Source organism: Varroa destructor, unplaced genomic scaffold (assembly GCF_002443255.2).
Source record: "Varroa destructor unplaced genomic scaffold, Vdes_3.0 BEIS01000007.1, whole genome shotgun sequence".
Lineage (NCBI taxonomy): Eukaryota > Metazoa > Arthropoda > Arachnida > Mesostigmata > Varroidae > Varroa > Varroa destructor.
The window spans coordinates 5,586,497-5,603,160 of NW_019211460.1; the positions used below are offsets into that span (position 1 = coordinate 5,586,497).

The window sequence follows — 16,664 nt, forward strand, 5'->3', positions numbered from 1 at the left end:
TGTATGTGACCGAGTTGCAGTTATAAGATGAAGCTGTATGGAAGAGGAAGCGAATCCATCGTTTTTGTCGACGGTACTAGACCGTATAAGACAAAAAGCTGGAGAAGTCACCCTGCGAGAGCCTGAGTGAAACACTTTTTAGCACTTAGCACATTGTTCAGACGGCACGCCTGCGAAAGGCCACCCTTTCCGATCAGTGGCAATAAAGAGATCAATGACAATAAAGAAAAAATTGGAAAACTGGCTGGCGAAATTCTTTAATTTTAGAGCTGAAAATTTTTAGAACAAAGAAATAAATAGACTGGTTGAAAGAAGAGCGAAATTCGTGAAGAGTGACGGCAAGTACAACCGCCCTTACTAATGCTGCAACCTACTATGTACATTCAAGGGATTCTGCTGTAGGATCTAGAATGAAGAAATATGTAGACCGAGCGTAAAAGACAGTAACAAGTATCATTTTATGGTATGATTAATGGAGTAAATACAGGTTCCAAGGTCCAATACCATCTGCAGAATTAATTAAAGCTACGGCACTTATAATAATGATTATTATTACTTATACTAGTGATTAATATTATTACTAGTAATTTTTATAATGGTCATTCAGCTATGGCCAGCAACCCATAGATATTGTTATATATTTAATTATTTAATACAGTCCGAGCAATATCCGTTTTATCATGTAATGTCACTGAACAGTTAAATGCACAACTGGTTGTTTTCTAATAATAGAAAGAGCTACGAAGTTAGAGAACAGCTAAAAAAGGAAATAACGAGATAGCTATAACGCGGAATAATTAAATAAGCACAGCTCCTTTTGTTCTTTAAGGGAGAGCGGAGGAACCACTTCACAACCGTCCACTGCGTACCTTGTCCTAAAAAACGCATTTTTTGAGATTCGAGTGCCTGGTTAGTGGCCCTTAAAAGATACTTCAAATAATCGTTTGCACTACTGAAACAAGTTCAAGGAACAAATTGGCGATGAGGAAATTTTTACATCACGAATATCCTGTTTTACGTTAGAAGAATGGTTTTAGAAGTTAAAAAAAAAAAACATTAACCTCAAGTACGTCAAGTACAGCAGAGCTAATAATGGCCTCAAGCAGGGGAACTAAACTTGGAGTTAATTTGGCGTTTTCAACAGCCAAAATGACAAGAGCCCGTTGAATTTGCGCGCCTTGGGTACCGCGGTTGTACAAATGTTGTCGCAACTGGATCCATGCGAAGCAAGGGAGAGGAGAATCAAACGATTGACCCAGACCATCCACCAATAGTCCAAAGGCTGTCATATCTGAAATGGAATTAACCCGGGTTAAAAATGTACGAGTACATATGGTAGACAACTTGGTGTGATTTAAAATTAATTAGTTAGCCATACGAATGGTCGTGGAACTAGTTTTGTTGATCTTTTCTATTATGATATTATACTGTATACACCAAGCCGTATACATAAGCTCATGGAAGCTTCACAGCCTCCGTGTTATTATATAGCTTATATAAATATGATTTTATCACATTAGGACCATCGTTTTTGTGATTCAAATCAACATTGCAATGCTTGCCCTTGATAGTTTTGATAGACTGACACGGACTTTAGAGGAAAACGTTGCTTAAAACTTGTTTTGTTAAAATTGATTTCCTTGCGATCCCAAACGATTGCCTTAAGTTCGGGCTTTAAAGTAAGCTTCCTGCTTTCCGAAATACGTGAAAGTCAACATTTCGTAAAGTAGAAAATATACTTGAAGAATAAACTGTAAAAATATGAAATAATAAAACAAAACTCATTGAAAAGTATTTAAGAAACTGATCAAAAACTAGAAACGTTTTATAAAAATTCAATTTAAAACAAATAAAATGAAAAGTGAATGAAAGTAATAAGCAAAAAATAGAATCGGAAGAAATTAAGAATAAAAAATTAAAATAGGATACCACTATTTTTATGACAAACGTTATGCTGGATACCGTTTACATAATTGTGTGCTTTCTCCCTATAATAATTTTAAGTGTCTTATAAAATGTAAAGGATCCACTGATCGACGAATGTCTGATAAGTAATTGCACAGAAAACAAATAAATTCTTGAAAAGCATTTTAATTTCAAAGCTATTTTTCGAGGCTACTGGAACGAGAGCACAGCTGATGAGAGATACCTTGCTTGGCATGGAAATGAACCACAGACGATGATAACCTCGATGCTGGCTTTTCGGGTTCACGGGATCTGAGCACTAGCTAGCTTTCTCTCTCTCTCTATACTTAGAGTTCCGTAAAAGACGACCCGTAATAAAACAACACAAAACTACATAATATCAATAGTCCTTTTATACCGGTCCCAACTGTGCTCTGTCAAAATGGAATATTCTTCGTTGTTTTTATAACTAGATGTAGATTTTCATTGGTGTTTTGATGGTGTAAAGTTTAATAAAGATGCTAAACATTCAAATATATAAAGCTGCAAAAGGAATTTCCAAATGATGAAACTGACCGTTAATGGTTAGTGCTAATTCTTTTGTATTCCATTGCCTTGAATTGTTCTTCTGTATTTAATAACTAACCTAACCTTTTTTCTGTTGGCTTCGACTTTGTATTTTTTATTTTTTTTTTTTTTAATTTCAATATCCTGTGTTTCCTAAATACTGAAGCTGTACTTTAAAAAATAGGAAAACGGCGTCAGAGCACGAACTCGAGATAATATACTACTTTAGTAACGCGAATAAGCGAAGAACAATCAGAGCATACTTCGAGAAGAAATAAAAAGCTTTCTAATAGTAGATAATAATTAATCTCACTACACGACAAATTATAAAAGAAGGAGCACTAAACAGCAGAAACATATTAACTATTATATTAATATAGTATCGTCGCTACTCAGAACCGTATAGTGCTTGGAAAACTGAAAACAGTATCTTAAAAGAACGAATTCAAGTGTCAGTTTGCAATTTCTTGCGCTTTCAGTTGTTTTGTGCATTTTAGGTTCAACCATTTCAGGGCCAAGTCCAGAAGTTGAGCCCACGAAACGCTGTTTCACAAAGAATAATATGTCTTTTATGTTAGCTGATACAGTATTTAATTATAGGTCTGTAAATACTGACCATTCTGTGCTGCCTAAGAGTTATCACTTTGGAAAAGTTCGTGTACTTTACATATCGGACGAATGTGTGGCTCGACCATTACAGTGAGAATTCCAAAGAGGCACGATCATATCAGCAAGCGATTCTGTTGATACCAGAATATATCTTTAAAACTACAGTTTTTACCACCAATTATGCACGGCCCACCTTTATCTGCAGCTGTGACTGTTTCAGCGAGAAGTGAACTAGCCCTGTCGTTGGAGCCAAGATTCAAAATAGGAGGGTAGCTGGCTACTGGGTCTACACCGCAGGTCCGCGTTAACGCCCGATGAAACAAACCAAGCGTCCAAATATGATGGGCTTTCAAAGTTGCTGTATTTGATACATTTTGCGGCATCGTATTTACATCACGGATCATGGCATCAAGGAGGGTTAAGGTAACGTCGTGGGTGAGCACATTGCTTTCACACCATACGTTCCCATCTGGAAGTTCGGCGCTCTGGAAATACATAAAAATAGTTTTACTAATACTCCAGATTTTATACAGCTTAGTTTATTTCCATTAGAGATGTTGTGACTCATCTTTCATTTGAGTTCAAGCTTTGGGTTTTTTCAACCTGACACAGAACTGACTATGCTACTGAAACCCAGTTTTTTTTCGAGTCGAACAATGCACTAATTTTAACTTTTCAGTGATTAGCAGGTGAAGAATCAGCTTGGTCACTTTGCTAAATTAGAACAGATTTAACTACTTGCTACTTTTCAACGTTGCAAGATAGTCACAATATTTTTTATGGTTATGTCTCAGACAAACGATTATGTTGAAGCCTAGGAACTGAGCGGAATTACATGCGGTTTGGTTTAGGATTAAACGAAAAGCCCGACTGGTTTCATTTCGCAGCTTATATATAAACTTTCTTTTTTTTTTTTTATAAAAGCGTGTAAATCAATTTTTTCAATTTGACGCTATATATCATCAGAACACTTGGTCTTCTTAATAGTCTACCAAATTGTTTCAGCAATAATCGGAACCTATGTACGCCAAAAGTTAGTTAAAAGTTGCGGCCTCCTTGCAAAAGGGTCAAGCTCACAACCAATTTCTGCACCTGATTTTCTCAAAAGAAATTTTAAACAAAAACGAAGACTAACTAACAAAGCATTAAGGAATGCTATTGTAATGATGTTGCGGACGCCATAAGTGGTATGGGACACGATAGACAGGCAGTCTGAAATAAAACAAATACACCTCGGAATATCTGAAGCAGCGAGAACGTAGCCTATTAACAAACGATATTTTGCGGCAATGCCACCTGATAAAGCCTTTGAAATTTAGAACTTTAGAAAGACAGTACCAAATTGGAATGCTATAAGTAGAAATTCGGAAAAAAGAACATTATAATCGAGCGCGTTCCTGAAAGTGGGTTTTCCGGAACAGACAGAGTTTCTACAAGGCGACGTTTCAACGAGTTGTAACGTGCTCAGAGTGTCAGAACCCACAATCTCCAATCAGTAATTTAAAGGGGTCAGCCATAGGTTGGGGAACAACATATTTTTTCAAGATTATTACATTAGCTATATGATATGAAAAGCCTATACAGGGCGTATTACAATCGTCTTGCTCACTATGTGCCAGTATACTTACAAAACGCTAGAGGGCACGTAAAACATTAGTGTGTTTATTGTGTGTGTGTCAAAGCTCTTTTGTTATTACATATCAGTTGATCAAAAAGCAGTTCCCACAATTACCAAGTGCTAATGTGCTTGCCTAGTAAATTCAAGCGAATATAAATATTTGATTTAGATTATACAGGCTCTTACTTTGTTATAAGGATTAGCCGTTTGACACAAGATCGAAACGGATGTAGAACTCGGAAGAGATTTATTTTTAGTTGTATATAAAAACAATGCCAACGAGGGCCGTGGGTAAAAGTAAATCCAGATCCGTTTTTAGCGATTTGATGCAATTCATGCATTGAAGATGATTGTAATAAATGCCTAAATTCATGTTGATTACGTTTAACAGTCACTATTTTGAAACGGCGACAACTCGCTAATTTTCGTTGCGCAATATTTATTTCTTTGAAATGACAGAAAACATTTGGCGCTGGCTAGCACGATATGCGGATAAGGTCTACAAACTCTGATTAGTAATTTAAAGGAATCAACAGTGGTTTTTTCAATGCAATATCATAGCCGTTGCAATTATTGGACTACTATGTATACAAATAGTACAGAGAGGCATAAACAATAATAAATTGAAATTAGCATCTAAAAGAGGATCATATTAAACTGTCTTCATTGTTTTGTGTTCCGCGTTTTGTTACACTATAATATATGTATTTGAATGCATTGTAAATATCATGTAATAAGATAAATCAAATGTAAATATAAATTTTGAGCTTCGAATATCCCTGCGAAAGCTCTTTATTAGCTTTATTTAAATACATTCATATATTTAAATTTCGAACAACAAAGACAAGCTCTTACCCCTGTGTGCCTTGAAATATATTTATCAAATCAACGAATAAATTCAAGACAATGTATGAACAAAATATTTTGTCGCGTAGAACTCGACCGTACTACGAGCTTCTATGTGAAACGTCGTGTGTACTACCCTTCTCTGCGTTGTCTTCTCTCCGCTCTATTACTCATCATCGACAAAAACATTCGACACACTACCAGTTAAGACGTTTGCATCATTGTAGCTATAAGAGTCCTCTCGTTTTAGACCTTTCACAGTTTTATTGTTTTTACTACGTTAACCATGTTCGCGACCGGGCCAAACTATGATAAGTTGAAAACTAACCTCAGACTCAGTATGTCTCGTCTAAAGTTAGCTCAGAAAAAAAAGGCTGCACTTGGGCAAAAATCCCGAAGGGAGATCGCTGATTATCTCGCGGTGGGTAAGTACTAGCGCACGATACTTATGGTAAGCCTATATACTTCCTGCATGAATTTAATAACTGGCCGCGTCCTACAATATTATATGTGGATAATCTTGCAACATAACTTATTTGGCTGAGCTAGTAATCAATAATTGTTGTCAGAAGAAGCGGTATATTAATTTATACACACTTAACACAGAAATGATTTGTCCACAATCGCCCTATTAGTATTGGAAATTATTGTGTGCATGCTAAGTGAAGTAAAAAATTACTTGCGAAGTTGGTGTTCGATCAGTCAGCGAGTTCATGGCTTGAAAGTTATTTACGATCTAGCAAATTAAATGCTATGACATGCTGCGATTTGTTTAGTAAAGAACTAGTAACAAAAATTCCATTTATTTACCATTATAGCATTTCATGACTAAACGACGTATAACTAACCCTTTGTAAAAAATGAATCAAAAAATTTTTATCATTCTTTTTTATTGCGCTCATGAATATAGTTTTTCAAACCTTTATTTTTTTCAAACAAAATTTTAATTTCTAGTACATCTCTACTGTGTAACTAAACATGTGTTGTTTCACTGTAGACGTTTTCAGGTAAGTAAATGTACATAACGGCCCACTTAGGATAACTTTATTTTCATTTCGGCCAAAAGCCTATGAAAATACTAAAGAAATACAAAAGCTTTAAGGTGCTAACTCCCTTCTCTTTTTTTTTTTAACTTTTGCGTTTCGGCCGGCTACGGACGAGAATGATCAGAAAACAGGTTTGGTTTACGTTAAATTTGGTTAATGTTATTGCTTAGGGAAACATGTATATACAGCATTTTTGAAATCATCTAAAGATTGTGTAACCATCGATAAGTCTCAAATATTCGACAAAAGCAACTGGGGTATCGTTGTAGAGATGAGGCTTTGTACTTTACGAAGTTCAATGTCCGTTAATCAAATAGGAGCTTTGAATTGCCACAGCTTGTTAATATAGATAACGTTGATCCTTCATTCACTTATCTAAAGAGGGTTATGTATTTTTATGCTGAGCTCATTGACTTACGAACGAAATACAAACGAAAATGCCGAATATAATAACTACATTTGGACATGCAAGTGAAGGATTGAAGGTGCCTATTCTTGGCAGCTTCTGTAAGCAAACAATTATCCTTGAACTGAGTAGATCCATCGCTTCACAACGCTATTTTCACGATACTAAAAGGACAATCCTGCGTTAAGATATCATCGATTATGAAGCGACTTTTGTACTTGAATATGCATTCAAAATTGAGGTGTTCAAAAAATTAGCTAAGGGCTTCTGAAAACTGTGGCGTTGTCTCTGTGAGCGCCCAGCGGCAATGAATAGGGCAAATGCATTTCCGTTATCCATGATTTGCTCTTTCAATGTAATAAAAAGTTAGACAAATGTATACAGCTTAACTTTGCTAATAACTCCAAAGAACGTTTTTTTCGGGTTTTTTTGATTTATTAGGAAAGGCAGACCGTGCTAGAATACGCGTGGAGCACATCATCCGCGAAGATTATTATTGCGAAGCAATGGAATTGATCGAAATGTACTGTGATCTTATTTTAACACGGTTTGGTCTTGTCAAAGAGTGTCAGACTTTGGATTCCGGCCTTCAGGAGAGTGTATCGTCCATTATTTGGGCTGGGCCACGAATTGCTACCGACGTGCCTGGCAAGTTCGCTCCGTTAGCTCTGTCTTTTGTCATAGTTAGTAAATATAATCAATATATAAAGATGTTTTGTATATGAAAAAATCGACCTTCATTCAGAGAGAGTAACAATAGAATTGTCTCTTTATACTCTGCACTAGAATAGAGGAAGTATCGTTTTTAACAAGAGATGTCAAGTTTTAGCTTATCAATCCTACTGTATAAATACAATATGAATTATGTACTGTTAAAAACCACATCGAAGTACAACCTATCTCTTAATCATTTTTCACACTTCTCTAATGAAGTCCCTTGCATTTTCAGAAGCCTTATTTTAATAGTTCCATTTGTTGTACTGTATTCATATGGTTAACGTTTTGTTACATTTTTTATTTTACAAAAATAGTACATCCGTTTTGGAACCGGAAACTCAAAACAACATTTATAATCGATAAAGCAGTAATGGCACGAAAAATGAGAAGAGAAAGAGCTTTCCATATAATAAGCGTTTGGTTATTAGCAAACCGCAATGAAAAAGAAAAAGCAAGAGAAAAACGCCAAAAACTTTTCGCGAGACCTGCACCATACATCTCCATAATATAAATTTAATAAATAGAATAGCAAATATAGTTGCTTCAAAGATGCCGTCTTAAAAGGTTTCACGGTCTTATCTTGATATCAATTGCAAACCATTAGTGCTATCGTTCGATAAGCGAACAAGTTACATGAATGGTTATAAATTGCTTAACTGTAATTGTATTCTATCATATATATATATATATATATATATATATGTATGATACATCATACATATATGATACATATATATATATAATATCATATAAAAAAATATTGTTTTTTTTTTACATAAAAGATGTTCCTAAGGGCGAAAACGGGTGAAAATAGCTGGCTTAGTATTTCATCATCACCTTTACTTGATTACGGTGTTTCTTAAATGAAGAAATAAAGGTTAAAAAATAATCTGAGTCGACACAGAAAGTAATGTATGTTAGGTATGAATTGTTAGCAGTTCACAGACTTGCAGGTAGTATGAAAATTATTAAACCTCTTTGACTCCGTTATCACCGCCAGGCAACAGTGGACGACGGGACAAACTGCAGTATATTGCAAAGCAGGATTATTGCGACATAATTACAAAACAGTTCTTGCTTATTACAAAACTGAAGAAACTATCTACATAAAAGCTTTAGCTTAAGCTTAAATCGTTTTAAAGTAGTTCGCCCATACATACGACGTCGCTAACGTTTTTCATTGATTTGGCCAGGCAGTTGTCCATGGGCAAGCCGCGTCGACGATACGTATATGGAATGCTTTTGTTACATTATGTTTAATAGGTATAAAGAGTACGGAGATTTTTAGCTCAAAAAGCAAGCTGATTATTTTGATACTATGGATTTTTTTTTCTAGAAATAAAGATGGTTTGCGACCAGTTATGTAAAAAGTATGGTGAATTGTACGTAAAGGGAGTGCGGGAACGTTCCATCGGTACAGTTAACGCGAAATTGATGCATCGCTTATCAGCGGAACCTCCCTCAAGAAACCTAGTTGAAAGGTAACAATCAGCCAGCATAAGAACAATGAACTGTTTAAACGAAAACGTGACCACGTTTGTACATGCTTCATGACCATTTTCCTTGAAAACGATCATGATAAGATTATCATAATATGCATCGATATTTAATAAATGCTAAGAGACGCATAATTATGTTCAGTATTTCGAATATTTGGATTTCGTGTTTTTAAAAAGCCTAGATTTGGTTAACACACCGGATTGCATTTGCTTATTGCGATATAGAAACTATGAATCACTGATGACTCGATTGTTTTCGTTTTAGATACCTAAAGGAAATTGCCACAACACACGATTTATCATACGAACCCCAAATCGTCGATGATGATGATCATCAGAAAGGTGGTGGCGTAGGTAACCTTATCGATATTGGACCTATAGCACCGGACCCCTCTACTGCAGTTGGATTCCGACCTGACTTATTAGACCCATCATCTACTCCAAAGCCTACTGTTATGGCGCCTGCTTTTGAGCCCCCGATGCTTGAAGTACAAACGCCATCATCAGCAAGTATGACAATTTAGAATTTAGCCCAACACTTTGGAGCAGTTTTCTATAAATCCAATTTGCTTTATTTTACAACGACGCGAAACCTTTAGCTTTCTATTGTTTGTTTCCAAATAACCCAGCCGGCAATAGGCTCTGATTTATCATCATGAATGAAGCATTAGAATATTTACACATTTTATAGTAATGTTTCGATTAGATTTTGTGTTTTCAACATCTTTTTGGTCAATTCATGTATTTCATAAACGGCACTGAAAAAGAATTGTTCCCTGTATTTCTAAGAAAAGCATTTAGAAGTATTGCACATTGCAATCGTCGGTAAATTTTTATAGGCCGAGGACGCTAATTATGCATTCTATGTACAATTGTGCTCTGTCGGAGACTAATATCCTACCCGACGACTTACCTAAAACGAGATTCTTTTTGCCTCCATAAACTTTTCAGACGGTTTATATGATTTGCCTTCGGCCTCGACACTTGCGGTCTCAGGTGACCAAAGTGTATCCTCATCAGAAGCAGTCCCTAAAAAAAAGGACACCACGTTCCGCTCTTATGAGGAAGACATACCTCCACCAACATACGATGCTGTCACGACTATAGGTAAGGAAACAGAACACTTAGTTCTTTTATTCTTGTATAAAATTTTTATAATAAAAATTTTATACAAGCTTTTATGTAAAGCTTCGCGAACCTTTTGAGCAATACGTATCACTAAGGTACTTATAAAATATCCGGCTTTTAGTGGTTAACGGTCGATGTGTAAGCGGGTCTATAGTGCCACATTTACCTGTCTACTTGCTATCTACAGGCCAGATTTGCAAAAAGCATGCGTTAAGTGTTATGAACAAGGTTAAGTAATCACAATAAAAAATCATCATAAAAATAATGCCAGTGCTGCACAAAGGGGACCTGTTATGAGTCATTGCTAAGTCTACAAATGGTAGCGATGGTTTTGCGACCAGCTACAGAATCCTGATGATAAACTAGCAGTCCGTCATTGCTAGTACAGACGAAAGCGAAGAAACAGCAAAACAGTTCATACTGAGAGACCGCTTAATTATTCTTAGGAAATTCACAAAGACGTAGACATCTCACATAATGCCGAAGCATTCTGAGGATTATTCGGGGACAAGGAGACTTGTAGTATAGCCTGAAGAATATAGATTTCGAGCAAACGCAGATCCGTCAACAACTGTTTCAGGAAAACTTTAGCGCACTTAAAAATGAGGTGAATTTGCTCTAATATACATATATCACAGGTACCGATAGAGGACAGAGTACAATCGCCCGCATATCGTTTGAAGGCAGTCGAGGTCAAAAGCTAAGATGCTTTTCACCGTTCCTTACAAGTGTCGGGCAGTTGTGTATTATATATTCATGCCCAGAACAAGTCGTGGGTACTTTATCACGAATTGCGTCGACCCAGACAACGTTTGAATGTGTTCTTCATTTGCAGGAAAATTCGATGCCTGTGTCGCCTTAATTTCAAAAGTCAGCAAATCTAACCTCTTTTCTTCGAATTCAAGAAACATTTACTAGAAGAAAACTTTAAGACAGTCGAGGAAATCCAGGAAAAAAGCGCAAAGCTTAGGTTTATTTTTACGGTTTAGGTCGAAAACCGTTTCAAGGACGGTGTCACAAGTAGACCGGCTCCAACAAGAATGACGAATATGTCCTGCCTGTATCGGTTACCTGGCTTTCAATTTGATTGCCTCTATCGACAATCTGGCCGGTAAATTCTGGCCTCATTTCCAGTGACCTGAAGCTCACTCTTGACCGCAGCTGATTTTATCACCGCAACCGGGTTAAGAAGGACTATGCCGTTGATTAGCAATATATAGGCTAGTGTATAGGCTTATATACCCTAACTGCATCCCAAATTGCGGCTATGTGTTTTACTTTCTTTGCTTCTAAAATATAATTGTCTTCCTTCTTGTGTTGATGAAGTATGCACATTGATGATTTTTCTATCGAGTATTTTCCAGTCCATTTTTTTTGAAGGTTCTTAGTTTTCAAAATATTTAAAATTAAAGGAGTCCCGGGCGTTTGCTTTGGCGTTCCGGGTTGAACTACGATTCACATTGCTATTAAAATGCTCAATATTTTTAGAAAATAAAGCCGATACGTAATTGCCCATTTAGGGCACTTAGTCTGCACGATAGAATTGCTGTATATAGAGATTTTTGGAGCAGATACATTTATTTTTCGTTTTAAATCAGTAGTCTAATTTAATGCCGACGCAGTTCTTGACATAAGAGTATGGAATACACCTGAGTGCGTGGTATAAAGAGTATTAAGGTATTAGTAATTTCTTTGTTTATCTTCTAGACCTTAATATTTTAAAAAGCACGTGCAACCGACCATAGCCTTCTTAACTGGTTTCCGCTTATAGGTTTCCTTAACCTGATCACACCTTATCTTGGAAAAAAATAACTGGTCATTTACATTTTTATGAAATAAACCTAGTGTAAATACAGCAAACTGTTTTAGGACTACTAGTTCGCCGACAACGGAAGAAATGTTTCTTGAATAGCGTGATAGTTGCATTAATGACTATTGAACAAATTTAGCTCTAATGTTTTCGAACTACGTTGTACATGTTTGGCTTCTCTGTTCCAGGCCGTAAAAACACAAGCGAGTTTCCCCCAGATGTGTCTACTTTAGACCTTCCTGAAATACCCCATCTCCCTGATGTGCCTCGTTCAGATACAGGAACGCCTCAAAGCGATAATTGGGGAACATCTACAAGTGGAAATGATGTTGACTTTGACGAACTTTCTAGGAGGTTTGAAGAGCTTAAGAAGCGTAAATGAGAATGTTAATTGTACTGATAAATATCTATGACATCATGTAAAATATATCTCTATGGTATTGTGGGTACAAATAGTAAGATGATAAAGTACGCGCAGATGTGTACTGAGAAACATTACTGCTCGTTATTGTTGATTTGTTTGGTTTCCCATAGTTACTGTACGAGGAAACACTGTCAAGGTAACAATCCAAATGTATTCTATGCTGTTTTAACGTCACAAGTGGATCCTGCACGAAAAGTTATCTATTTTCAACAAGCGTAGTTTAAGTAATGGAAATTTGTCTGATTAGATCTGCCCGGAATCTGGAAAAATAAAGCGTGCTTTTTGTGTTATTAAAAAGACCCGAAAATCACAACAATCGAAATTTACTAGTGAATTAAATTGGCACATTTGAGAACTCTGTTACAAAACAAGACTACATACTTTCATATTATTCAGTTACCAATGAATTAATTTCATTAAATTAATGTATCTAATGAGAGCGAATAATAAAAATGTATTCAATGGTATACCTGGCTTTCTTATGATCTTAGCAAATTCTGAGAACGTTAGACAAAATTAGATCCTTCCTTTTTATATCTGTTTATCGTGGTTATTTATCCTAATCTCTGAAAATGCACACAAATATCTATCCCCCTGTACAGGAATTATTCATTTGCGTAAAATGTCCCATTTGTCCATATATACTTAAAGGGGGGGGGGGGGTACAAACAATTTGGTGAGGCCAACTTCTTCTATTGGAAGTGGAAGATACACCATATCTTTGTCGAACTTTAGTCGAATCTACTATAGTTATGTATATCGATTTGGATAACACACATAATTGATATCCTATTTTTTATTTTCAAGAAATCACATTCTTAAATGTAAAATATTTTCATTTACTTTTGTATGCGTTCAAATATAAAAAAAAAAAACTGATCTCGGTTTAATGTACTTGAATCCCCTTAACTACATGAGTTTTCTGTAGCAAGGCACGTTTTTGAGTTTAACTATTTGATACACAGGGATCCCGAAAAGCCGCCATACATGCCCATCAACCATGCAAGCTAATTGAATATATATTTATGTATACTCGACTCGAATAGACTGTTGTCTATGAAAAATTCAATAACAGTAATAATAAATATTAATATTACCTTATACTCGAATATAAATTAAGAAATTAGCAATTTTGCGACAAATCCCACTGACTTTGTTGCTTCAAGACGGTAGTGATTCACTTAACTCCTAGATGTTGTGGTGTGCCATGTGTTATTGAATTTCATCAGTAAAGAGCAGGATATTTCAAGGGCGGAGGGTGTACGCCCAAAATGTTTCATACGATATCATGACCAGAAAATGATTAGAAAGCTGCTAACAGCGAACCAGATAACCGTTTTTGGTATTATAATCAAATTTATTTATTAGAATTTTATTGTAATAACTCTACAATTTGAATTAGTAATATGACTATTAGATCGTATCCTTGCCATCCATTTGGCATTTCTCCGTCTACTTCCGATCATATATGTCATCTAAAAAATGCATACTTTTTCAGCTGAACACACATGTGGTAGAACACATATCTAGCATGCTCTGAAACAACTTACGGTGTTTATAGACACGGGCAGAAGCGTTGAGATTTGCAAAGTGAGCTATTTTTATGGCTAGAACCATCCTGTACTAGATATAACCACGGATTATGGTCAACGATCTCAACAGGTGTTGACACCTGTTAGTATCTAGTATCGCGCTAGAAGAATCTCGACTATCTTTCGAACATCAGCAAGACACTTGTATCAAAAATGCTAATATTCTACAGCTATTTGAATAGCGTTGTAAATCACCCGACATACCACTCGATTGGTGCCAGACGAAACAGTAATCTTCTAGGTCTATGACAAAAATGCAAATATTATTAACAACTTTATAAATAAAGTTGTTAATAAAACCTCTATAATAGAAGTCAATAATCTAGTTGAATAATTTAGCATTTCGTTAACTTCTCAATACTATTCAATCTCAGTTAACTAACTATTACAAAACAGGACAGAGTCTCTTCTGCACCTATCTGTCCTAACTATTTTAGTCGGTGCAGCGGTTTTCAAAGAATATGCGTTTCACTTAATGACGTCTGTCACGTGGCTCGACGCTTCATTACCTTATTCAAACGGATAGTTTCTTTTACCGATGTCCAATTTTAATATTCAGATTCCTGAGGAACTTAGTTCGAATTATCGGACATCTAAATATATTTGAGCGTAGATATATAATCTCAGAAACTTCCGACAATTTTTAAATAATATGATACTTATACACATTTTGGTACCACTTTGTGTCCCTCTTCGTTAAGCTAGCTGGATGTCTGCTGCACAATTTACATATTTGCAGGGATCAATAGAAATCGATATGCGACACAGCCTTTTCAGGGTAAAAGAAGCTCCCTCCTCCGTTCTGGGATAGCAAGGATTTTAAATACGTACATGATAATTAAGTTGAATGCAAGTGAAGAGATTCGCAAACGTTTACACAGAGCAAAATTAGAACAAACTGCAAACTCTTTGAAAGTGTTTGGTTCATTCAGCTTAAGAATTTGCTGCATAGTTGAGAATCTGCCTTGGCGTGCCCCTGGGGTCATCTACACGCTTTAAAGTCGATTTTGAAAGGTAAAATACCATTACATTTTCTTGGCCATATACATGTTACTGATTGAACAACGGAACAAGTGGTTTCATAATCAACTTAAAATCGTCCGTGCTTTACTTTTTCGGCTTCTGACAAACGCCCTATATCCTTTTATTTAGACAATTCATCACCAAAAAGTATAATATGGCTAGATAACTGTAAAATCAACCCACTTTGCAGAAAGTGTCCCTAGAATAATAGCTGTGATGATGATATGCTTGCTGAAACTATAATAAATACATTGAGGTTAAGGTATCTAAGCGACCGATAAAATAATTAATAAAATAATTTTAAAGCGTTATAACATTTGATTAAATGACAGAAGGCAATAGGCACGATCAGCAAAAATATCGACGAAATATGATATGCTCGTCAATGTTAGTCTATGTTTTGTTGTTAGTTAAAATTACTAGACAAAGATTTTTTCATCATTACAATAATCAAGCCTACCACAAAATTAACTGTAACATGAGGTGTATCAATTTTTGGAGTATCTATTGATGTCTGTAAGGTATCTCAGAATGCCAGTTTGCCCGGAGACACCCCACAGTCCGGAAAATATTCAATGAAGTGAAATGGGCTACAAAAGTTGGAAGACTTTTTGTAAAATGTAGAGTAGTAGAATATATACAAACATATTCTAGGAATCATCCTTTCCAATGCACCGATACGGAATCCCAGTCAAAGCGTAGGTGCCCAATTGGGCCGATTTAGCGTAGGGGGTCTACATCTGCCTTTATTAGTAGGCTATTGCAAGCAACTTGAATTTTTCAACTAGTTCGGCTAGCAACTTTAATGTGTTAGAGTTACTCCTCGTAAATCCGAGTAAATCAATGGTGGAATATGCTTGCCTACCAATTGCCCTTCTCATCCAACGTGGGACATTTTCCTGCTCAGTCCAGGAAATAGTTGACAGATGAGGTCTGGCATTGTCATCAGGTATTCAAATTGCGTGCTTTCGATTGCCGTGGCTGTAATCTGTAAGGCTTTGGATAAATTTGAGATAGCAGGCTATATTCATTATTTCAGTAGAAAATACCCTGATGTACATCACAAATACTGGCCTTATTTCATGTCCAAACCTACTCCATACTGCTACCAAACTTCGACTGCCTTCCGCGGCGACACTGTTCTCTCGTTTGGTCCCTCTCCCGCTAGCAATAGAGATTGAATCATATCTCGTCTATGGCGACTGTATGTTCCAAGCGAATTTCAAAGTTTGGCGAAATACACGCCTATGCATTTTTCACTAGCTTGGAATCAACTCAATTAAGAATCAATTTTTACTAACTTTAAGTTTTAATTTTTGGGTTATAATTTTATAACATGTTGCATACGAAATGCTAGTTTTGGCCGGCAAAATTTTCAGACCCCACACTCTACCTTTGTAAAAACTCTTTTCAATTGCGGCAGTACGTTCTTGTCCTTTACGTCATGATATCTATTTTACTACATCTGCTCGAT

General features: G+C 36.0%; 2 protein-coding genes across 10 annotated transcripts in view; one reads left to right on the plus strand and one right to left on the minus strand.

The window, feature by feature from the left end:
• The window catches only part of LOC111254977 (uncharacterized), a 144,198-nt gene that overhangs the window by 14,246 nt on the left and 113,288 nt on the right, over nt 1-16,664 (minus strand). For 5 of the 8 annotated variants that reach the window (XM_022816501.2, XM_022816502.2, XM_086975609.1 and 2 more), the window contains 2 exons: nt 3,275-3,566; nt 1,062-1,291 (listed from right to left, as the gene is read on the minus strand). The exons of 1 other annotated variant lie outside the window; for it this stretch is intronic. In XM_022816501.2, coding sequence (XP_022672236.1) covers nt 1,062-1,291; nt 3,275-3,566 — 522 coding nt within the window. The remainder of the gene's footprint in view (nt 1-1,061; nt 1,292-3,274; nt 3,567-16,664) is intronic. 2 more of the 8 variants (XR_015317636.1, XR_015317635.1) reach the window with 1 other exon arrangement.
• Ist1 (increased sodium tolerance 1-like protein) lies at nt 5,718-13,042 on the plus strand. 2 transcript variants are annotated; one of them, XM_022816504.2, is made up of 6 exons: nt 5,720-5,970; nt 7,439-7,645; nt 9,051-9,195; nt 9,479-9,723; nt 10,165-10,320; nt 12,340-13,042. In XM_022816504.2, exons 1-6 carry the CDS (start codon nt 5,832-5,834, stop codon nt 12,531-12,533), a joined length of 1,086 nt encoding a protein of 361 aa, XP_022672239.1. In that variant the 5' UTR covers nt 5,720-5,831; the 3' UTR covers nt 12,534-13,042. The 2 variants fall into 2 exon arrangements, with proteins under 2 accessions (XP_022672240.1, XP_022672239.1); XM_022816505.2 differs by lacking the exon at nt 7,439-7,645 and having other exon boundaries at nt 5,718-5,970.